This window comes from Aotus nancymaae, unplaced genomic scaffold, assembly GCF_030222135.1.
Source record: "Aotus nancymaae isolate 86718 unplaced genomic scaffold, 86718_ANA_hifiasm-v0.15.2.pri h1tg000021l, whole genome shotgun sequence".
Classification (NCBI taxonomy): Eukaryota; Metazoa; Chordata; class Mammalia; order Primates; family Aotidae; genus Aotus; species Aotus nancymaae.
Genome location: NW_026988433.1, coordinates 23725680 through 23749159, shown reverse-complemented (window position 1 = coordinate 23749159; position 23480 = coordinate 23725680). Strand labels below are relative to the sequence as shown.

At 44.1% G+C, this 23480-nt stretch overlaps 1 protein-coding gene across 1 annotated transcript in view; it reads left to right on the top strand.

Moving 5' to 3' along the window:
• The window catches only part of MYO1H (myosin IH), a 99366-nt gene that overhangs the window by 38676 nt on the left and 37210 nt on the right, over nucleotides 1-23480 (top strand). Inside the window, exons 3-14 of the mRNA XM_021675532.2 lie at nucleotides 2815-2930; nucleotides 6365-6563; nucleotides 7687-7767; nucleotides 11254-11433; nucleotides 14550-14648; nucleotides 16154-16267; nucleotides 17000-17071; nucleotides 18047-18166; nucleotides 20074-20141; nucleotides 20798-20903; nucleotides 21524-21604; nucleotides 22704-22795. Of these exons, the coding sequence (XP_021531207.2) occupies nucleotides 2815-2930; nucleotides 6365-6563; nucleotides 7687-7767; nucleotides 11254-11433; nucleotides 14550-14648; nucleotides 16154-16267; nucleotides 17000-17071; nucleotides 18047-18166; nucleotides 20074-20141; nucleotides 20798-20903; nucleotides 21524-21604; nucleotides 22704-22795 (1328 nt within the window). The remainder of the gene's footprint in view (nucleotides 1-2814; nucleotides 2931-6364; nucleotides 6564-7686; nucleotides 7768-11253; nucleotides 11434-14549; nucleotides 14649-16153; nucleotides 16268-16999; nucleotides 17072-18046; nucleotides 18167-20073; nucleotides 20142-20797; nucleotides 20904-21523; nucleotides 21605-22703; nucleotides 22796-23480) is intronic.

Below are 23480 nucleotides of genomic sequence, written 5' to 3'. Positions count from 1 at the left end.
GTTTCACCAAGTTGGCCAGGCTGGTCTTGATCTCTTGACCTCGTGATCTGCCCGCCTTGGCCTCCCAAAGTGCTGGGATTACAGACATGGGTCACCATGCCTGACCTCTGCTCTGTTTTCTTATGCATCCATTTTCTTCTCAGGTGCACAGCAGCAAGATGGTTGCTCTCAGATCCAGGCTGACATTGTATCAGCTTAGGGCTGCTGCTGAGAAGCGAGCCCATGCTCTTGGAAAAAAACTCTAGTAAATGGCCCAAGCTGACATTGATCAGCTCTGATTGGCCCACTTTGGCTCATGTGCCTGTCTCTGAGCCAATTCCCATGGCTAGAAATGAAGACGATTCTGATTGGCCAGGCTGGGTTACCAGGCCCACCCCTGGAGATGAGGGGTGGAGTCAGAACCCCAGATGATATAGACTAAAAGTTGGGGAAGAGGGTTCTCCAAAGGAATCTGTTGGGAGAGAGGGACTGAGATACCGAGCAAGCAAAAATAAGAGCAAAAAAAATACAGGCGTGCACCACTGCGCCCAGCTAATTTTTTTGTATTTTTAGTAGAAACGGGGTTTGACCATGTTGGCCAGGCTGGTCTCGGAACTCCTGACCTCAGGTGATCCACCTGCCTTGGCCTCCCAAAGTGCTGGGATTACAGGCGTGAGCCACCGCACCGGCCCACCCATCCTACTTTCATTCAATGCCAGAGAGACCTTTAAGGACCATAAAACAGGTTACAGTCTCCCCTCCCAAAGTTATCTATTCATGTAATAGTTTAGGGAGGTATTTCTCTTTTTTGTATCTTCTACTTTTATTTTAACTTCAGGGGTACGTGTGCAGGATGTGCAGGTTTGTTACATAGATAAACGTGCTGTGGTGGTTTGCTGCGTGGGTCATCCCATCACCTGTGTATTAGGCCCAGCATCCGCTAGCTATTCTTCCTGATGCCCTCTGACCTCACCAGCAAGCCCCAGTGTGTGTTGTTCCGTCCTCTCCCCAAAAATGTATCCATGTGTTCTCATTGTTTAGTTCCCACTTATTAACAAGAACATGCAGTGTTTGGTTTTCTGTTCCTGTATTAGTCTGCTGAGGATAACGGCTTCCAGCTGCATCACGTCCCAGCAAAGGACATGATCTCGTTTCTTTTTATGGCTCCATCATATTCCATGATGCATATGTACCACATTTTCTTTATCCAGACTATCATTGATGGGCATTTGGGTCGATTCCATGTCGTTGCTGTTGTGAATAGTGCTGCAGTGAACATATGTGTGTGTGTTTCTTTATAATAGAATGATTTATATTCTTTTGGGTATGTATCCAGTAATGGGATTGCTAGGTGAAATGATATTTCTGCCTCTAGATCTTTGAGGAATCGCCACAGCATTTTCCACAATGGTTGAACTAATCTAACTCCTACCAAGAGTGTAAAAGTGTTCCTTTTTCTCCAAAGCCTTGTCAGCATCTGTTTGGGGTGTGTGTATGTGTGTGTGGTTTTTTTACTTTTTTATAATTGCCATTCTGACTGGCATGAGATAGTATAGTATCACATTGTGGTTTGGATTTGCATTTCTGTAACGATCAGCGATGTGGAGCTTTTTTTCGTATGCTTGTTGGCTGCATGTATGTCTTCTTTTTGAGAAGGGTCTGTTTATTCCCTTTGCCCACTTTTTAATGGGGTTGTTTTTTCTTGTAAAGTTGTTTAAGTTCCTCGTAGACTCTGGGTATTAGACCTGTGTCAGATGGATAGGTTGCAAAACTTCTCTCCCGTTCTGCAGGTTGTCTGTTCACTCTGGTGATAGCTCCTTTTGCTGTGCAGAAACTCTTCAATTTAATTAGATCCCGTTTGTCAATTTTGTTTTTGTTGCAATTGCTTTTGGTGTTTCCATCATGAAATCTTTGTAGGGCAGGTGTTTCAATTCAGTAGGGGAGGGTGGTATCTCTGCCATCCACTGCATTTGGAATAAAACCTCAATTTCTCGTGGTAGCCCACAGAGCCTGTATGATCTGAGCCTGCTCCATCTTCGACATCCTTTCTTGCTTCTGCCTTCACTCATGGGCTTCAACCACAATGGCCTCCAGTGCCCCAGCCTGCCATTTGTATCCCTTCAGTCTGAAATGCCCTTCCTGCCTACTTTGTTCATGGTTGGTTCCTCATCCTCCAAGCCCTGTTCAGATGTCACCTCCTTAAAGAAGTCTTCCCAGCCAGGCGTGGTGGCTCACGCCTGTAATCCCAACACTTTGGGAGGCCAAGGTAGGCAGACCACCTGAGGTCAGGAGTTCAAGACCAGCCTTGCTAACATGGTGAAACCCCATCTCTACTAAAAATACAAAATCAGCCGGGTGTGGTGGCAGCAGATGTCTGTAATTCCAGGTATGGGAGGCTGAGGCAGGAGAATCACTTGAATCCAGGAGGGAGAGGTTGCAGTGAGCCGAGATCAAGCCACTGCACTCCAGCCTGGACAGCAAGTGAGACTCTGTCTCAAACACACACACACACACACACACACACACACACACACACACACGCGAAGAAGAAGCCTTCCCCATGCCTGCTAATATGGCCTGCTTTCATTGTTTGTGCCCTCATTACCCTGTGTATACCTTTCTTAACACTGATCTCTCACTGCAGCTGTCTTATCCCTCAACTGTTTGTCTGCTGTCTTCCTCATATCCCCCACCATGTAAATTCCCAGCAGAGACCCCACCTGTCTGATTTATCATGTTAAAGCCTCCATGTGGAATGAACTCATGGGGATCATAATGTGTGACAGTCTTTTGCACCCCAAAATTCCTCACTTGTGCTTTGGCTCATTTCTCTAGACATATATTGGCACCCTCCTTGTGTCTGTGAATCCATACCAGGAGCTTGGAATCTACACTGTGAGCCAGATGGAACTTTATCAAGGGGTCAATTTCTTTGAACTGCCACCACATGTGTAAGTAGCATTCACAGGATCATCACTAGGAAGATTTTCCTTTTTCCCCTTCCTCTCTCTCTCCTTCCTTCTCACCATGCATCTGTCCATCCATCCATCCATCTACCCACCCACCCACCTATCCATTCATCCACCTATCCATCCATCTACCTATCTGTCCATTCACCCATCCATCCATCCATCCATCCACCCACCCACATATTCAGCCATCCACCTATCCAGACATCCACCTATTCATCCATCTACCTACCTGTCCATCAATACATCCATCCATCCATCTACTTGTCTGTCCATTCACCCATCTATCCATCCATCCATCCATCCATCCATCCATCCATCCATCCATCCGCCCACATATTCAGCCATCCACCTATCCAGACATCCACCTATCCATCCATCTACCTGTCTGTCCATTCACCCATCCATCCATCCATCTATCCACCCACCCACCCACATATTCAGCCATCCACCTATCCAGACATCCACCTATCCATCCATCTACCTGCCTGTCCATCAGTACATCCATCCATCCATTTAAATCCTTGATGCGTGTTTATCAGGTTCTGTATCTCATTTAAGCCCTTGCCTTCTTGTGAAGTAAGTCTTACAAAGAAGTAGAAAACTTTAGAAGGTCTTCATGGAATCTCAGCTTAAATATGAAAAGAGGTAGAACCTTTGTTGTAACTGCTGAGAAATTTAAGAGTGTGGCAGGAGAGATGTCTTCTCCGGGAAGAGGATTGCTAGAGTGCCATCTACTGGTGCCTGAGTATCATAGCGGCTAAGAAGACTGCTCGTTGGTAGAAACTTACCAGGGCTGTGGAAGCAGAAGAGGTGCAAATTTCTTCATATCTCTCCCCGATGTATAACACATGGTAATAACAATTTGTAAAGGGTGATTATATATTTAGTACATAACATTTTATTCTGTTTTTTGCAAATGTTTGAAAATACATACTCACCTGCAGTATGGCCAGAATTTGTTTATATGTAACACTATAAACTGACAGGGTAGAATTATTCACCTGAACTTAGATCGCTTGTCTCCAAACACCATGTTTCCTTCTTAACATGTAACTGACTCTGTAAAAAAATCTGTTTAGATTTCTCATTTAATTCAGAAGTTAGTTGAAAGGAACTAAAATAAAAATTTGCATGTAGTTAGAGATTACTGTTTAATTACACATTAATTCAGTGTTTCTAGAGCCATTTCACAGAGCCTAGGAAATAGAACCACTTTGAAATCAGTTTCCACAAAGTTAAGGACAGTTTTAGGTCTTAAAACCTCACCATTTAAAATAGTTTTCCCTTGCATTGGAAAATAATGCATAACCCATATTTTCTGGTAAATAGTGCTGTTTGTTTGTCACCATGCCTAACTGGCCAAACTTCCTTTCTTTTTTTTTCCCCCGAGATGGAGTCTTGTTCTGTTGCCCAGGCTGGAGTGCAGTGGTGCAATCTCGGCTCACTGCAACTTCCACCTCCTGGGTTTAAGCGATTCTCCTGCCTCAGCCTCCTGAGTAGCTTGGATTACAGGCATCGGCCACCATGTCCAGCTAATTTTTGTATTTTTAGAAGAGACAGAGTTTCACCATGTTGGCCAGGCTGGTCTTGAACTCCTGACCTCAAGTGATCCGCCCACCTTGGCCTCCCAAAGTGCTGAGATTACAGGCATGAGCCACTGTGCCCGGCCCAAACTTTTTAATCATTAACATTCAAAACAACAACTACCAAAAAAAAAAAGGAAAGAAGAGCAATTTTTCTTGCTCAGGCTCTGCTGAATTTTCCAGTTTTTCTCCCTCTTGATGTCTAGGCTAATATTTAGATTCTGCCTCTGTTGTCTTAGTGACTCAGCTATTCCACTTTCTAAGGCATTATAAACCTTTCCGCATCACCACCATATATATGTTGAGACAGGGTCTCACTTCGTCACCCGGGCTGGAGAGCAGTGACACGATAATCGCTCACTGTAGCCTCCACCTCCCAGAGCTCAGGTGATCCTCCAACCTCAGCCTCCTAAGTACCCAGGACTACAGGCACACACCACCACCCTGGCTAATTTTTGTAGAGACAGGGTTTCAGTGTGCTGCCCAGACTGGTTTCAAACTCCTGGGCTCAAGCCATCTGCCTGCCTCAGCCTCCTAAAGTGCTGAGATTACAGGTATGAGCCACCACGCCTGGCCACCACCATGTATTGAAAGCTGAAATAGCTTTGGAACTCTGCCTCGTATTCAGATTATATTCCTGGAATACCTTCATGCTTTGGTGTCAATCTTGAGGATAAAGTACTTATCATAGTTTTACCTCTTGTCCTGACGATATCACTGAAGTTTGTTAATCTCTGGTTTCCTGCCACTCCATTCTTAGCATTCTAGGTTTTGAGGGAAAAAATACATGAGATCTTATTGTATTCATTGAATTATTTAGTATTTAGACAAGATTGTTATTTTCACCTACGGTTAATAGAACATCTCCTGGAGATGTAACTGAGTAGCTGGCTTATTCTTATAAAACATTTGGTGAACTTTAAAAAATATTTTCAGGTGGGGCACGGTGACTCACATCTGTAATTCCAGCACTTTGGGAGGCTGAGGCGGGAAGATCTGGTGGTCAGGAGTTCAAGACCAGCCTGACCAACATGGTGAAATCCCATCTCTACTAAAAATATGAAAATTAGCCAGGTGTGGTGGCGCACACCTGTAATCCCAGCTACTCAGGAGGCTGAGGCAGGAGAATCTCTTGAACCTGGGAGGCAGAGGTTGCAGTGAGCCAACATTGTGCCACTGCACTCCAGCCTGGGTGACAGAGCAAGATTCATCTCAAAAACAAAACAAAACAAAACAAAAACTGATTACTGTTCAAATTCTTCCTTTTAACTCTTCTACTATTTGAGTTTTGACTTCTAGTACACTTTATGTTTGATCAGTCATTGGGTTGTGGTAGAGGGTTTTTTGGTTTGGGGTTTTGGGTTTTTGTTTTTTGTTTTTTTTTTTTTGAGACAGAGTCTTGCTCTGTCACTCAGGCTGGAGTGCAGTTGTGTGATCTCAGCTCACTGCAACCTCTGCCTCCCAGGTTCAAGCAATTTCATGCCCCAGCCTCCCAAGTAGCTGGGATTACAAGCATGCACCACCATACCTGGCTAATTTTTGTATCTTTTTTAGTACAGGTGGGGTTTCATCACATTGGCCAGGCTGGTCTCAAACTCCTAACCTCAAGTGATCCACCTGCCTCAGCCTCCCACAGTGCTGGGATTACAGGCGTGAGCCACCATGCCCAGCCCGTGGAAGGGGTTTGATATCTGTTTGAGCTCGTTGTCCTTGTACCACAGTCTGGATGTGGCTTCCTGGAGGTGGAGCACCTCATTTTTCTCCTTTGGCAGGTGTCAGAGTCAAGGGAAGTAGCATTAAAACTGATTTGTTTCTGTCTCACTCCTCCAGCTACGCCATAGCTGACAACGCTTACCGAACGATGTGCTCTGAACTAAGTAACCATTTCATCCTCATTTCTGGAGAGAGCGGGGCAGGGAAAACGGAGGCCTCCAAGAAAATTCTCCAGTATTTTGCAGTGACCTGCCCAATGACACAGTCACTACAAATAGCCCGTGACAGACTGCTGCTCTCCAACCCAGTGCTGGAGGTAAGCGATCTCTGGAGACCAATAGAAGGGAGTTCCAAGGAGGTCACTAAGTGAGACGAATCCCATCTGAGCAGGTCAGTCAAACTGTAAAGAAAATGGGTCACACGGATAGTGTCATAGTTAGGGGTGTGACCTGGAACTAAGCCCACTTCCCCATTTGTTGAATGGGTCTGCGTATAGTACCTACCTTTTAAGACATTTGGGTTTTTTTGTTTGTTGTTTTGTTTTGAGACAGAGTCTTGCTCTGTCACCCAGGCTGGAGTGCAGTGGCGCAATCTCAGCTCATGGCAACCTCCGCCCCATGGGTTTAAGCAATTCTCCAGTTTCAGCTTCCCAATTAGCTGGGACTACAGGCATACGCCACCATTCCTACCTAATTTTTGTATTTTTAGTAGAGATGGGGTTTTGCCATGTTGTCTAGGCTGGTCTCGAACCCCCGACCTCAGGCGAGCCACCTGCCTCGGCCTCCCAAAGCACTGGAATTACAGGCATGAGCCACTGCACCCAGCCTAAGACAGTTTGAGGATTAAATGAAACAGATGCACAAAAAGCACACAGCAGAATTAGGAAGCACCAAAAATACTGTATTATTTATTAACAGTTTTCTTATTATTGCGTTAAAATTATTTTAGTTATGATTACTTCCACTATTGCAGTTCCCCAACTTGCTGGCTGGTACCAAACAGGTCATTTTCTCCTGTGTTTTTGTGGCCTTTTTTTGTAAATGAAGATGTTTATGGTTGAAGGGATTTTCATGGTGGACCCTTTGGGCAGAACAATGTGATATAAAAAGGAGTCTGGTGATGGGGCCGTCAATAGTACCTTCTAGAACAGCGTGGGCCTAGGGTTCTATGTGCCCCTCCTGAGACCATTTCCAATATATTTCTAGACTGGATTCCAGGAAGAAGATATTGTTCCCTTTTTCTCCCCAGGTCCAAATCTAGTGTTCGACATTAAATTCTCCGTAGTTAGTGATTCCTTCTTAGAAGATAAAGCGTGACTCTCCTTCCTGGCTCCTTCCGCCCTCTCTCCTCCATTTTCATAATAAGTGTATTATTTTGGGTCAGGAATTTGACAAGCATGGTGAGCTTAAATGACAGTGAATGACACTTTGTATTCCAAGGCTTTTGGAAATGCCAGAACGCTCCGGAATGACAACTCCAGCAGATTTGGGAAATACATGGATATACAATTTGATTTTCAGGTACACTGAAGCTTCTATTACTGGTTCATGGGGACCCCTTATTTTGCCAGTGATGGAACCCAAGCCAAGGCCCCTTAAGGGAAGAATGGCATTTACTGACTCAAGGAGTTTTTAAAAAAGTATTCAGGGTTAGTGCTAGTTTTAGGAAATGCAAATAAACACCTCAGTGAGATAATATTTTATGCCATGTAGATGAGCAAAAACTAAGAAGTCTGATATATACCAGGTATTGATGAAGATATGGATCATAAGGAATTCTTACACATTGCTGGTGGGGTGTAAAATACTGGAAAATTGTTGGAAAATAATGGGTTGTACCAGAGATATGATGCTATCTTAGGAAGCTGAAAAAACATAATCTAAGATGCGGCCGTCCACTCCCAGATGCAAAAGCGTGTTCATAACAGAACTGCTCATGATGGTAAGTGGACTGAGCACCACCATCTGGAGAGAACCAGAATGTCCATCGACAGGAGAATGACTGCACTGTGGTGTGTTCACGCCATCAGGTGTTACACTGCAGACAGCAAATGAACTACAGCTACACCCCACGTGGATGGGGCTTGGGAACATACCGTAAGCCAGTGTAATATAATTTTTTTCATTAAGCTTCAAAACAAATCACAAGGGCCAGGCGTGGTGGCTCATGCCTGTAATCCCAACACTTTGGGAGACCAAGGACGGTGGATCACCTGAAGTCAGGAGTTCAAGACCAGCCCGGCCAATGTGGTGAAACCCCATCTCTAAAAAAAAAAATAGAAAAAATCAGCTGGGCATGGTGGTGGGCACCTGTAATCCCAGCTACTCGGGAGGCTGAGGCAAGGCAATCACTTGAACCTGGGAGGCAGAAGTTGCAGTGAGCCAAGATCGCGCCACTGCACTTCAGCCTGTGCAACAAAAGTGAAACTTCGTCTTAAAAAAAAAAAACTAAAAACAAATCACAAGTAAACAATATACTGTTTAGGCTTGCCTGCTTACCTAGCAGGGAGTCGGCACTTTTTTTTTTTTCAAGATGGAGTCTCACACTGTCATCAGGCTGGAGTGCAGTGGCACGATCTCGGCTCACTGCAACCTCTGACTCCCTGGTTCAAGCAATTCTCCTGCCTCAGCCTCCTAAGTAGCTGGGATTACAGGCATGCACAACCACGCCCGGCTAATTTTTCTATTTTTAGTAGAGACGGGGTTTCACCATGTTGGCCAGGATGGTCTCAATCTCCTGACCTCGTGATCTGCCGCCTTAGAGCCAGATAGTAAATATTTTAGGCTTTGTGAGCCACACAGCCATACGGTTGCAACAACCCAAGTCTACTCTTAGAGCATGAAAGCATCTGCAGACAATGCATACGTGAAGGAGTGTGGCTGTGTTAGACACCGAATTCAGGTGGGGCCAAGGCGAAGGGCAGGCAGAATTCTCAAGGGCACATAATTCCAAGTGGTAAAATGACACACGGAGAACAGCAGCTGTCTGAGCATGGAGCTCAATGATGAGGACGGACTGGCTCAAGGATTTCCCAGAGGCAGGATATGGGCCTCTGGTGGAGTGGATTTGGAAAGAAATTTAATAGCTATGCATATTTAAACACTTTTTATGGAAGTTCAACACATATACTGAAAAGGCCATAAAACATGAGGGCAGACCAGTGAACATTTACATTTGTATCCACCTCTGTAACCACCACCCAGATCAAGCTATAAAAATTTATAGCATCCAGGCCGGGCTTGGTGGTTCACGCCTGTAATCCCAGCACTTTGGGAGGCTGAGGTGGGCAGATCGCCTAAGGTCAGCAGTTCGAGACCAGCCTGGCCAACTTGCTGAAACCCTGTTTGTACTAAAAATACAAAAAAAAAAATTAGCCGGGCATGGTGGCACGTGTCTGTAGTCCCAGCTACTCAGGAGGCTGAGGCAGGAGATTGCTTGAACTTGGGAGGCAGAGGTTTCAGTGAGCCCAGATTGTGCCACTGCACTCCAGCCCAGGCAAGAGAGTGATACAGTCTCAAAAAAAAAAAAAAAAAAAAATTTAGCATCTGGAGGCCCGGCATGGTGACTCACACCCGTAATCCCAGCACTTTGGGTGGTCAAGGTGGGAGGATTATTTGAGCCCAGAAGTTCAAGACCAGCCTAGGCAACATAGTGAGACCCTGTCTCTACAAAACAAACAAACAAACAAAAAAACAAAAAAACAATAGAATAGCAAAGCATAGTGGTACATGCCTATGGTCCCAGTTATTCGGGAGGCTGAGGTGGGAGAATTGCTTGAGCACAGACATTTGAGGTTATAAGGAGCCATGGTGATGCCACTGCACTCCAGCCTGGGCAACAGAGCAAGACCCTATGTCTTGAAGAAAGATTCTAACATCCAGAAGGTTTTCCTGCTGTTTCCCAACACTTCCTCCTTCCCACTGCCCAGTGTTCTGACCTCTGTGATCACAGGTTCACTTCACTGGCCATTGGAGCACATACGAATGAAATTACACAGTATGTTCTATTTTGTGCCTGGCTTTTTTCAGTCAACATATCTGACAGATACATCCATGTCCTTGCATGTAGCAGTTGTTCACTTTTTGATGATTATGTCACAACTTACCTGTTCTCCTTTTGATGGACATTTGGGCTGTTTGCAATTTGGGACCATGACATAGAGTGCTTGGATCATCCTTGCTCATGCGCTTCAGTAGATTCATATTGGGTTAAAGAAGCGGAATTGTGAGGTTCTTACCAGCAAGGCAGTGTTAGGATAATTAATGACAGTTCCAGTTGCTCCATACCCTTGCCAACATTTATATTGTTCATCCTTTTGAGAAATTCTGATGGGATGTAGTGGTTTTTCACTGTGATTTAAGTTTGTATCTCCCTGATAATTAATGAAGTTTTGCTTCTTGACCACTTAAAGGCTTTCGTTTTCATTCAAGTCTTTTTTAACTGGGTTCTCGGTTCTTTCCTGTTGATTTGCAAGAGTTCTCCATATATTCTGGAATTAAAATCCTTTATTGGATATGTTATTGCAAATATTAATTAAGACAGTGTGATATTGGCACAAGGATAAAGAGGACAGTGGATCAGAATAAAGTCCAGAAAGAATAGAGTCATATACCATCACTGACTTACAACGAAAGCGTCACTGTGATTCAGTAGAGACTAGATGGTTTTTCTAGTAAATGGTACAGATGAACTGGATATCAACATGAATAAAAAGACCTTTGACCACCACCCCTCCCCATATACAAAAATTAAAAAGTGATGGCTCATTATCCTAAACAATCATGCTTCTAGAAAAAAGACATAGAAACTATCTTCAGAGTCTTGGAGTAAGCAAAAATCTTTGTAAACAGAACCCAGAAAATACTAATGATAGAGGATTGATATATTTATAAAAAAGATTGATACATCAGACTTCATTCGAACTTAGAACTTCGGTCCATCAGAAGATGCCAGGAACAGAGTGGTTTGATTGTTGTCACTGCTGCATTTTTTGTTCTGTTTTGAAGGGCATCCCTGTAGGTGGGCATATCATCAGTTACTTAATAGAGAAGTCTCGAGTTGTCTACCAAAATCAAGGTGAACGGAATTTCCACATCTTCTACCAGCTGCTGGCAGGTGGCGAAGAGGAGCGCCTGGCTTACCTGGGCCTTGAGCGAGACCCCCGGCTGTATAAATACCTCTCACAGGTGGGAAGGACCAGCACCTGGCTTTGGTGACGCTTTGGACAAGGGGATCAGAGGTGTTTATACAGGCTGCTGTGGGATGTTTGAGACGTTCTATTACCACCCTGCTGTGTGTCCTATTGGCTGATTTCTTGATACATATCGCAAGCAATCTAATCCATCTCCTCTTGTACCTGGCAGCTGTATCACCTTGGTAAAGTAACCAAAGTCTAGGCAAGTGGTTCTCATCCCTGACTGAAATGAGAATAACCTGAAGAGCCCTTTAAAAACACAAGTGCCAGGGCCATACCCTCCAGAGATTCAGATTTCATTGGTCTGGGCTAGGACCTGGGCATCAGAGTTATTTTAAATGTTCTCCTGGTGATCGAATGTACAGCCAAGGTGAGAAATGCTGATCTAGGTGTGATAGAAACTCACTGTCCAACTGTGTCTAAAACCTATGCTGTCTCATTCTGCTTTCAAACTACTTTTTTTTTTTTGAGACAAGTTCTTGCTCTGTCCTCCAGGCTGGAGTGCAGTAGCACAATCATGGCTCATTGCAGCCTTGACCTCCTGGGCCCAAGTTATCCTCCCACCTCAGCCTCCCAAGTAGCTGGAACTACAGGCATGAGGTACCATGCCTAGCTAATTTTTTTTTTTTTTTTTTTTGACGGAGTCTTGCTCTGTCACCAGCCTGGAGTGCAGTGGCACAATCTCGGCTCACTGCAATCTCCACCTCCTGGGTTCAAGTGATTCCCCTGCCTCAACCTCCCGAATATCTGGGACTACAGGTGCTCACCACCACTCCGAGCTAATTTTTTGTATTTTAGTAGAGACGGGGTTTCACTAAGTTGGCCTGGATGGTCCCAATCTCCTGACATGATCTGCCCACCTTAGCCTCCCAAAGTGCTGGGATTACAGGCATGAGCCACTGCACCCAGCCACCTGGCTAATTTTTGTGGGTTTTGTAGAGACAGGGTTTCTCCATGTTTCCCAGACTGATCTCAAACTCCTGAGCTCAAGAGATCTGCCTGCCTCGGCCTCCCAAAGTGCTGAGTTTACAGGTGTGAGCCACTGTAAACTACTTTTAAAAAGATCTTTTCCCACGCTCCTGCCTTCCATCTTGACAACTGTTTGCTGCCCAATGAACACACTGCCTTATAGAACTGGCTGAGGCCATTCTATAAGCAAGCCTAGGGTCTAGTGTTATAAAATTGACTGTCAGAATATAACCTTGCAATATTTGTTTTTCTGCAGCCTGCACTAGCGTCCTAGGATGCCCAGATTGTATGGCACTTATCAGTATTCAACGTCATTAACACCTTTTTTGTCTCGACAATTTTTTATTTTTCTCTTCTCACTTGGCCTGGCTTTGAATGGAGGCCACTTTGTAGAGGGTAGATTAGGGCATCATTTAAGAGAGAAAATGAGATCTTCTAAAATGAACCTCATAAAATGAGGATCAACACTTCCCAGAAATCATAGAAGAAAAGAAGGCTTAACTGAAGTTTACCTTGAAAAATGCAGACAGGCTGGGCACGGTGGCTCACGCCTGTAATGCCAGGACTTTGGGAGGCTGAGGCAGGAGGATCGCTTGAGTCCAGGAGTTTCAGACCAGCCTGGGCAATGAAGCAAGACCCCAACTCTAAATGCATTTTTAAAATAGAAATAAAAAAGAAAAATGAAGCTAAATAATGAAAAGAAAGAATCTCATACTCTAATTTTATACTAAACAAACTCTGAACTAATTACTAGGACAAAGAATAAATGAAATGTGATTTTTTTTTCTTTTTGGAGGGCTTAATTTTCCCGACAGAGCTGTATGGTCGCATCATGTTTGCATTCCCATAGCATGATCAGAAAGGGTCAATTTGTAAAAATATTTGGGGGTTTTTATCCATTTTCCCAGGGGCTTCTCTAACCCTTGGATAATTAAATCATTCTCTTTTGGAATATATCATGTCTTTTTTCTTGTAGATTTTTTTCTGGCCACATTAATTCAACTAGACCCTTACACGTCAGGGGCTTTGGAAATGGGTCTATCAATTTGCCACTATTATTTTAAAACCAAGCCAGCCGGGCGTGGTGGCCCACACCTGTAATCCCAGCATTTTGGGAGGCCGAGGCTGGAGTATCACGAGATCAAGAGATCGAGACCAGCTTAGCCAACATGGTAAAACTTCATCTTTACTAAAATTACAAAAATTAGCTGGGCATGGTGGCATGCACCTGTAATCCCAGCTACTCAGGAGGCTGAGGCAGGAGAATCACTGGAACCTGAGAGGCAGAGGTTGCAGTGAGTTGAGATTGCACCACTACACTCCAGCCTGGTGACAGAGTGAGACTATCTAAAAAAAAAAAAAAAAAATTCGTGATCTCTCATAACTTCAGTAAACTTTATGGCTTCACTTCGTAGTGTGTTTGTACTGCTTTCAAACCAACAGATTTGGAGCAGGACTGATTTGCACAGACCCATCCTTCGGGGGCAAGAACAGATGTTGCTGGTTGTGTGGGAAGGTTTGTGAGGTTGCAAATTTTACATTGGTCACTTGGCCAGTAAATATTTTCATGGTATGACACATCTGATTTCCCCATACAATGAAGAAATCTTTTAAGAAAACAGATCTTCAGATAACTAGGAAACTGGGAACACCCTGTACCCCAAAAGCAAAATAATAAAAAAAATTTGTCTAGCACGTTTTCTCTTTAAATCAGTCTGTTGTTTAAAAGACAACTTCTGGAGTTATGGGAAAAACCTCTACTTGTGATCATTTTCACAAAACCTCTGTTTCTCTAAATGCCAACCTTTTATTTCCTTGCGGGAAGACCTTCTTGCATTTAGTCCTGCAGTGAAATTTTTCCCGGTGATTTCTAAGTGAGTCAAGAGTTTCTGATTTTAAGCACTGTAATTTCCCTGCATATTTCAGCAGATATTTCTTGAAATTAAATTCCAAATAAATTTGAAAAAAAGCAACGGTTGTCAAATAATTATATGCTAGACAATTAGAGAAAAACCCATTTTTATTTGCAATTCAGTACATTATAGGACTAGCTTTTGCATCTTCAGAGAAAAACAGACATGCACATGCTTAATTGCCCCTATGAAATGACGTTAAGTGACTCAAACTTTTTGTCAACAGGGTCATTATGCCAAAGAGTCATCCATTAATGACAAGAATGACTGGAAAACTGTTTCCAGTGCCTTTTCTGTCATTGATTTTACCGAAGCTGACCTCGAGGTATGTGCTCTGCAGCAGAGCCGACAGTTTCCTCTGGGACTGAGGAAACACTCCTGGTTTCTTGGTGTTTGCATAATACAGTTGCCGGATTCAACAAATAAAAATACAGGATGCAGCCAGGTGCAGTGGCTCACACCTGTAATCCCAGCACTTTGGGAGGCCGAGGTGGGCGGACCACTTGAGGTCAGGAATTTGAGACCAGCCCGGCCAACGTGGTGAAACCTCATCTCTACTAAAAAAGTACAAAAATTAGCTGGGCGTGGTGGCGCGCACCTGTAGTCCCAGCTACTCAGGAGGCTGAGGCAGGAGAATTGCTTGAACCCGGGAGGCGAAGGTTGCAGTGAGGCGAGATCATGTCACTGTAATCCAGCCTGGATGACAGAGCGAGACTCTGTCTCAGAAAAACAAACAAAAATACAGGATGCCCAGTTACATGAGAATTTCAGATAAACTGAAGAATTTTTAAATATAATCATGTTGCAATTATTGCATGTGGGCAAATTTATACTAGAAAAGTATTGGAAGTTTGAAATTCAAATATTAACTGTGGGTAATATCTGACAAGGAGGAGGAGTCAGGTTGTCTTCTCCCCTAAGGTAAGTCCAGTCTCAACAATTTAAATGCCATAGAATTACAGGATTCTCATTTATTGAGGCTTCCATTTTGGCACAAACTGGAACAAATTGTAGAATTTATAAACACTTTGTTTTTACATCTTTTTATCTTTTCTTTTCATTTTGATTGTTAAACTATCAATCTTTCAAGGGCCAGAATGTAATTTAAAAACATATATATCTGAGCCCAGGTGCAGTGGCTCACTCCTGTAATCCTGATGCTTTGGGAGGCTGAGGTAGAAAGATTGCTTGAGGCTTGGAGTTTGTGACCAGCCTGGGCAACCTAGTGAGACCTTGCCTCTACAGAAAAACTTTGTAATTAGCCAGGCATGGTGGTGTGTGCCTGTGGTCCCAGCCACTCAGGAGGCTGAGGTGGGAGGATCTCTTGAGCCCAGGAGGTTGAGGCTGCAGTGAGCTATGATGGCACCATTGGACTCCAGCCTGGGTGACAGAGTAAAATCCTGTCTCTAAAAAAGTTATAGATAGATAGATAGATAGATAGATAGATAGATAGATAGATAGATAGCTCGCTTGCTCATGGTATTTGAAAATTAAATGGGTTCATTAGTGGGATTTATTTTATAAAGTATTTTATAAAAGTGGTTTATTTTATAAAAAATGTATGTATTTGTTGTTGTTATATGAAAATAAAGTGTTCCGTGCTGGACATTGAGTGAGACTGTTTCCCTCTTCCCCTAGCACCTGAAGTGAATAACAGGGCTGATTTCTGGGGAAGGTGGAGGGCTTGGTTCTGTGAGCTCAGGTCTGGAGTTAGGATGGGGGGGCTTTCCTTCAGATGTCTCCGCTAATGACATGTATCAGTTAGGCGGCCACCGTTCTCTTTCCCTGTCCTCCTGATCTCCTGTCTCTGAACACTTCCCATGTTCCCAGAATCTCTTTGGAATCGTTGCCAGTGTCTTACACCTGGGGAACATCGGTTTTGAAGAAGATGACCAAGGCTGTGCCACTATCCCAGACACCCACGAGATCAAGTGGATCGCCAAGGTGATGTTCCCCTTTTGGAGAGGACAGAGGGAGGTGGAGGGGTGGGAGAGGAGAGTGAGGCAGCTGGATGCCCACAGTTAGGCCTGAATGTCTGGTGCCATGCTCTTTTGGCTGATATTGATTAGGAGGTTTAAAGAGTGAGGGTTTGGGGGAAAGGGAGGGAGTAAAAGCCAGTTGGTTAAAGGAGCTGTTATGGTCTGTTTTGTACTGAAGCACAATGATCAGTCTGGGCAGGTAACTCTGGACCTGGATACTCCATGAACTCTATAAGCTAGTGAATAGGCCGGGTATGGCTCATGCCTGTGATTCCAGCACTTTGGGAGGCCAAGGCGGGAGGATAGCTTGAGGCCAGAAATTTAAGCGAGCCACAATCATGCCACTGCACTCCAACCTGGGCAATGTAGTGAGACCCCATCTCATAAAAAAAAAAAAAAAAAAAAAAAAGTAGCTATAATTGGTGGCACACATCTGTAGTCCCAGCTACTCAGAAGGCTGAGGTGAGAGGATCGCTTCAGCCCAGGAGGCAGAGTTTGCAGTAAGCTGAGATCGTGCCACTGCACTCCAGCCTGGGTGACAGAGTGAGATCCTGTCTCAAAAAAAAAGTTACAGTGAGCTATGATTGTGCCACCACACCCCCACCTGGGCAACAGAGCCATATCTTGTCTCTAAAAAAGTATTAAAAAGCAAGTAAAACTGGGTCACTGAATAGCACTTTGAATTTCTTTCATTCAGCTCCTGGGGGTCCACCCATCAGTCCTTCTGGAAGCTCTCACCCACAGAAAAATTGAAGCCAAAACTGAGGAGGTAAAAATGGCTCTAGGTGGAAATGTGCCGGCCCTCCCTGCTGCTGCTGCCTCCCTCTGATAGCAGCAGGATGGTGGCCTCGGGAGGCCACACCTTTGATCCTAGCTCACCAGGCCCTGCGTGATCCAGCTCCTGCAAGGTCTCCTGCCTCATCCTCCCCCATCACCATCACCACACCAATGCTAGCAATCTATACCTCATGTTCCCTGTACAGGAGTCTTTGCACGTGCTGCTGCTTCTGCTGAAACACTGTTCCCGATGCTTCGTCTAGTTAACTCCGCTTCATTCTTCATCTCTTGGGGGTCACTTCCTCAAGGAGCCTCCTCTGATCCTTTCACCTCTACCTCAAAACACCAAATGAATCTCCTTGTAGCCCTTTCAACATGACTCTGATTCTTTGAGTGTCTCTCCATCCCTCCCTACCGTCAAATGAACTGTGAGTCCACGAAGGTCAAGACCATGTGTCTGGGTTACAGCTGTATCTCAGCAGCTCAGCACAGTGCCTGGCACACAGTGGGCACTCAAGAAAGAGCCATCGTGTGAACCAAAGGCAAGAGTAGTATCTTCCCAGCATGTATCCTTTGCCAGTCATCAGTCAACACTAGTTCGAGGCTGGGTGTGGTGGCTTATACCTGTAATCACTTTGGGAGGCTGCAGTGGGAAGATTGCTTGAGTCCAGGAGTTCGAGACCAGCCTGGGCAACATGGCTAGACCACATTTCTACAAAAAAATTTAAAAATTATCTGGGCATGGTGGTGAGCACCTGTAGTCCCAGCTACTCGGAAGACTGAGGTGGGAGGATCACTTGAGTCCAGAAGTTAGAGGCTACAGTGAGCTATGACTGTGCCACTGTATTCCAGGCTGGGCAGCAGAGCGAGACCCTCTCTCTCTATTTTATTTTTTTAAAGATTAGTTTGAACACTCTGGGAGCTTCTTTTTTCCATCTATAATGATGCATCTTGTCATTCTTTTCAGGTGATCTGCCCATTGACACTAGAACTCTCTGTCTACGCTAGAGATGCGATGGCGAAGGCTGTTTACGGACGAACATTTACTTGGCTGGTCAACAAAATCAATTCCTCCTTAGTTAACAAGGTTGGTCAACACATTTTGGATACCTTGCTCTCACTAAAGTGGTGATGTTTTATGATCATCATAGTTCCTTTAAAGGATTTGGGAGGGCGAATGGACTGTGGCGCCTCGTGGGTGGGGCTGGCGTCTTTCCCTATTCACATTTCCGGTATGTAGAATACGGTAGGAACGCATGCCCAATAACTTGCACAGTGTGTCCCAAAGTGTGCTATGCATTGCCCTTGTGGCATGCCACATGGCTTCGGGTGTACACAGAAACTTTTTATTTTTTAGAGACAAGATCTCGCTCTGTCACTCAGGCTGGAGCGCAGTGGTGCAATCATAACCCACTGCAGCCCCAAACTCTTGGGCTCAAGCAGTCCTCCTGCCTCAGCCTCCTGAATACCAGGAACTACTATTGCATGCCACCATGCCCGGCTAAATTTTAGAAGTTTTTTTGCAGAGGTGAGGTCTTGCCGTGTCGTCTGGGTGGTTTCGAACCCCAGGCTCAAGCCATCTTCCCACTGCTGCCTCCCAAGTGCTGGGATTACAGGCATGAACTGCCACAAATGTTTAAATGTCAACAGTAATATATTCACCTGACATTTAAAAAATTTCAACAAGAGCATATTTTAACATGTTTAAGAAAAAATAAAACTAGCCCTTCAAACTCACACTTCAGTCACATTTCCTTTTCAAGTGGAATTATTTAAATAAAAAATGGGATTTAATCCAAGTTAAAAATTCAGGAAATGATACGTGGATGGGGAGGGGATACATGGATGTAACAAAACTCAGGAAGGGAGGACACAAAAGATGATTTTGGAGGCAGCAACTTAGGACACTCAAACAGAGGATTTAATTGTGTCCCTTTAAAACAAAATAAATATTCTTTTATTTTATTTAATAACATAGATAACATAGATAATTTTGTCAAATTATCTTTTTTTTTTGGCGGGGGGGGCGGGTGGGACAGAGTCTGGCTCTGTTGTTCAGGCCGGAATGCAGTAGTGGGATCTTGGCTCACTGCAACCTCCACCTCCTGGGTTCAAGTGATTCTTGTGCCCTTGTGCCTCAGCCTCTCTAGTAGCTGGGATTACAGGCGCACACCACTGTGCCCTGCTAATTTTTGTAACTTTTTAGTAGAGACAAGGTTTGGCCATGTTGGCCAGGCTGGTCTCAAACTCCTGGCCACAATTGATCTGCCTGCCTTGGTCTCCCAAAGTGCCGGGATTACAGGCATAAGCCACTGTACCCTACCTGAAATAAATATATTATCTTTAAATACACACCCTGGCCTGCTGGTTCTCTTACTTAGATAGGCATCTTCTTGTCTATCTATAGGTCCTATTTTTTTTATTGTATGTGGGCTTGGGAGGCTGAGGACAGCTGAAGCAAAGAAGTGAATCAGAAGGGGAAGGTTGGCTGGACTTGGTTGCTCACACCTGTAATCCCAGCACTTTGGGAGGCCAAAGCAGGTCAGGTCAGGAGTTCCAGACCAGCCTGGCCAATATGGTGAAACCCCGTCTCTACAAAAAATACAAAAAATCAGCTGGGTGTGGTGGTGCGCACCTGTAGTCCCAGCTACTCAGGAGGCTGAGGCAAGAGAATAGCTGGAACCCGGGAGGTGGAGGTTGCAGTGAGCCAAGATCATACCACTGCACTCTGGCCTGAGCGACAGAGCGAGACTCCATCTCAAAAAAAAAAAAAGAGCGGTGTGGAGGGGAAGGTCTCATTACACAGATGATGGCTATGGAAGCCGCAGTGGGATCTGAGCAGGCAGGGGCAGCAGGCTGGGAAGTGATTTCCACCCAAAGGCTCTTCTGTATTGCTGGAGCCGGAGGAGACACGAGCTTTAGCACCAAGTCCCAGTTTGGAGGCAGCACAGAGGAAAAGACCTAACTATGAATGGGATATGTTATTTTGACCAGGATTTCACCAGGAAAACTGTGATTGGATTACTGGACATATATGGGTTTGAAGTCTTCGACAAGAATGGGTATGTTTAGCATTACCTGCCTACCTGTCTTTTGCCCTTTTTTAAGGTTTCAGTTGAGATTTAAGTCATTTGCTAATGTTACTAGACTGGTTTTCCTGTCCCCAGAAACTGTCTAGATTTACAGTTTCTAATTCACAGACCAGCCTAGATGTGGAATAACCATAAAAATGCGAATATATTTTCACTTGACTCTTATGATCTATTTAGTAAATTGTTATTATTAATAAGGACTTTGCTTTTTCTTTATTAAAAAGCATCCTTTAAAAGAATGTAAGTTTTTTTTGTTTTGTTTTGTTTTTTTGAGACAGAGTGTCACTCTGTTGCCCAGGCTGGAGTGCAGTGGCATGATCTTGGCTCACTGAAACCTCCGCCTCCCAGGTTCAAGCAATTCTCTGCCTCAGCCTCCCAAGTAGCTGGGATTACAGGTGCTTGCCACCACGCCTGGTTATTTTCTTCTTTTTTTGCATTTGTGATAGAGACAGGGTTTTGCCATCTTGGCCAGGCTGGTCGTGAACTCCTGACCTCGTGATCCACCCACCTCAGCCTCCCAGAGTACTGGAATTACAGGCATTGAGCCACCCCGCCCAGTCAAGAATATAATTTTTTTATTGTTATTTTCATGTAAGTTTAGTTATTTAAATCTTCTGTATCTCTAGTTTTGAACAGTTCTGTATAAATTACTGCAACGAGAAACTCCAGCAACTGTTAATTGAGAGGACTCTAAAAGCAGAACAGGCAGAATATGAAACGGAAGGCATAGAGGTAAACATTTGCATATTTTCTCATTTCATTTCTTAATCTGGCTAAAGACGTTTTTCAAAATTTAGTTGATTTTAGTTTTTTGAGACAGGGTCTCACTCTGTTGCCTAGGCTGGAGTGCAGTGGCACAATCAGGGCTTGTTGCAACCTCCACCTCCCAGGCTCAAGTGATCCTCCTGCATCAGCCTCCTGAGTAGCTGGGACCACAGGCACATACCACCACCCCTGGCTAATTGTTTGATTTTTTTTTTTTTTTGTAGAGACAGGGTCTCTCTATGTTGCTCAGGCTGTTCTCAAACTCCTGGACTCAAGTGATCTTCCTGCCTCGACCTCCCAAAGTGCTGGGATTACAGGTGTGAGTCACTGTGCCCAACCACTAAAGACATTTAATTGAAATATTATTTCATTGGCGATTTTCCTGATTAGTACTGAGGATTAATTTTTTCGTCCTCCTCTGCTTATTTCCTGAGAAATTGTTTTGATATTCAGAAAATATAATTTTTTTAAGGTTGAATGTAAAAACTAGATTTTGAAAAAAGATGTTTTAGAAAACCAATTTAAAACCAATCTTTTATGCTCATCTAAATCTTTCTTGGAGAATTTGTTCCTCTTTTTCATTTTAGTGGGAGCCAATTCAATATTTCAACAACAAGATCATCTGTGATTTGGTAGAAGAGAGACACAAAGGAATCATATCCATTCTGGTGAGAAAAATTAATGTTGAATTACAGCCTATTCACCCACATTTACAACTCTTAGAAGAACTTTCTCCCAGGCTTAAAAAGAGTTGAGCCAGGCCAGGTGCAGTGGCTCACGCCTGTAATCCCAGCACTTTGGGAGGCTGAGGCAAGTGGATTGCCTGAGGTCAGGAGTTCAAGAGCAGCCTGGCCAAGATGGCGAAACCCTGTCTCTACTAAAAATACAAAAATTAGCCAGGCATAGTGGCATGTGCCTGTAGCCCTAGCTACTCGGGAGGCTGAGGTGGGAGAATTGCTTGAACCAGGAGGTGGAGGTTGCAGTGAGCCAATATCGTGCCACTGCACTCCAGCCCGGGTGACAGAGCAAGACTCCATCTCAAAAAAAAAAAGGGTTGAGCCAGAGTGGTCTCTAACTCCTGGGCTCAAGCAATCCTCCCACCTCAGCCTCCTGAGTAGCTGAGACTACAGAGGTATACCACCACACTGGCTAAATTTTAACATTTTTGTAGAGACAGGGTTTCACCAAGTGGCCCAGGCTGATCTCGAACTCCTGGGCTCAAGTCATCCTCCCATCTTGGCCTGCCAAAATGCTGGGATTATAGGTGTGAACCAGTTCACCCGGCCACATCCGTACTTTTTTAAGATGGTCAACTAAATGGTATCATTCTTGAGGATGAAAAATAGGAAATAGAAAGATGAACTTCCAAAATATGAAACTTGACTGGTTTTATACGTTTATTTCCATGACAGCTTTTCTTCTACGACAAGAGTCTATACACATTGTGATTGTGGTCAGTGATGACTGCTTTAGAGAAAATGAGGTTGACATTGAGCCAATTCTCGTAACTGTGGAGTATCTTTGGAAAGACTTTGAGTCAGATGGTGGGAGAGTTGACTTTCCATGGGACATTCAGGCCCTCTGGTTCCATGGTCCCCTTATCGAATCTGAGACCTTGGATAAGCCCCTTCCAGAATGTTCACCTGCACTTACATGAAATGACAGTCTTTTAGTCCAGTACTTTCTGGTCCAGCTGGTGAAAGCATTTCAACTTGGCGTTGATGGAGTGTGGTGCTGTGGATTGAGACTTCTCTTTTTCTTTTGAAGGATGAAGAATGCATTCGTCCTGGTCCTGCTACAGACTTGAGTTTCCTGGAGAAATTGGAAGAGAAAGTGGGCAAACATGCACACTTCGAAACGTACATACTTTATTTGATCAGATTTCGCATGGGGGAAGATCATTTTCTATCCATTTTCTTTAGTATTAGGATAGTGTTCTTCAAGAGAACAACTACTTCATACATGAAAATATCTTTAGGATATACCACTAGGAGATGGGCCAGATCTTTGTTAGTAGAAATCAAACTTACATGAATTACAAGCATAATTTTTTTTGAGACACGGTCTCAGTCTGTCACATAGGCTGGAGTGCAGTGACGTGATCACAGCTCACTGCAGCCTCAACATCCCAGGCTCAAGTGATCCTCCAACCTCAGCCTCCCAAGAAGCCGGGACTATAGACATGCACCACCATGCCTGGCTAATTTTTATGTTTTTTTGTAGAGACAGGGTTTCACCCTGTCACCCAGGCTGGTCTGGAGCTCCTGGCTTCAAATGACCCACCTGTCTTGGGCCTCCCAAAGTGCTAGGATTACAGGTGTGAGCCATTGTGCTCAGACATAAGTATAATTTTTTAAAAAGATGTTGTGTCTTCCTTTATTCAGTGATCATCATATTTTGAACATGTGTATTACATGAAATAATCTTTTTTAAAAATTCAGGTATAAAATACAGTGATGTGTATAGATTCGAAATGTACAACCTGATGAATTTTTGTGTTTGTATCTGCCTATGTAACCACCAGGCGAATCAGATATAGAGTAC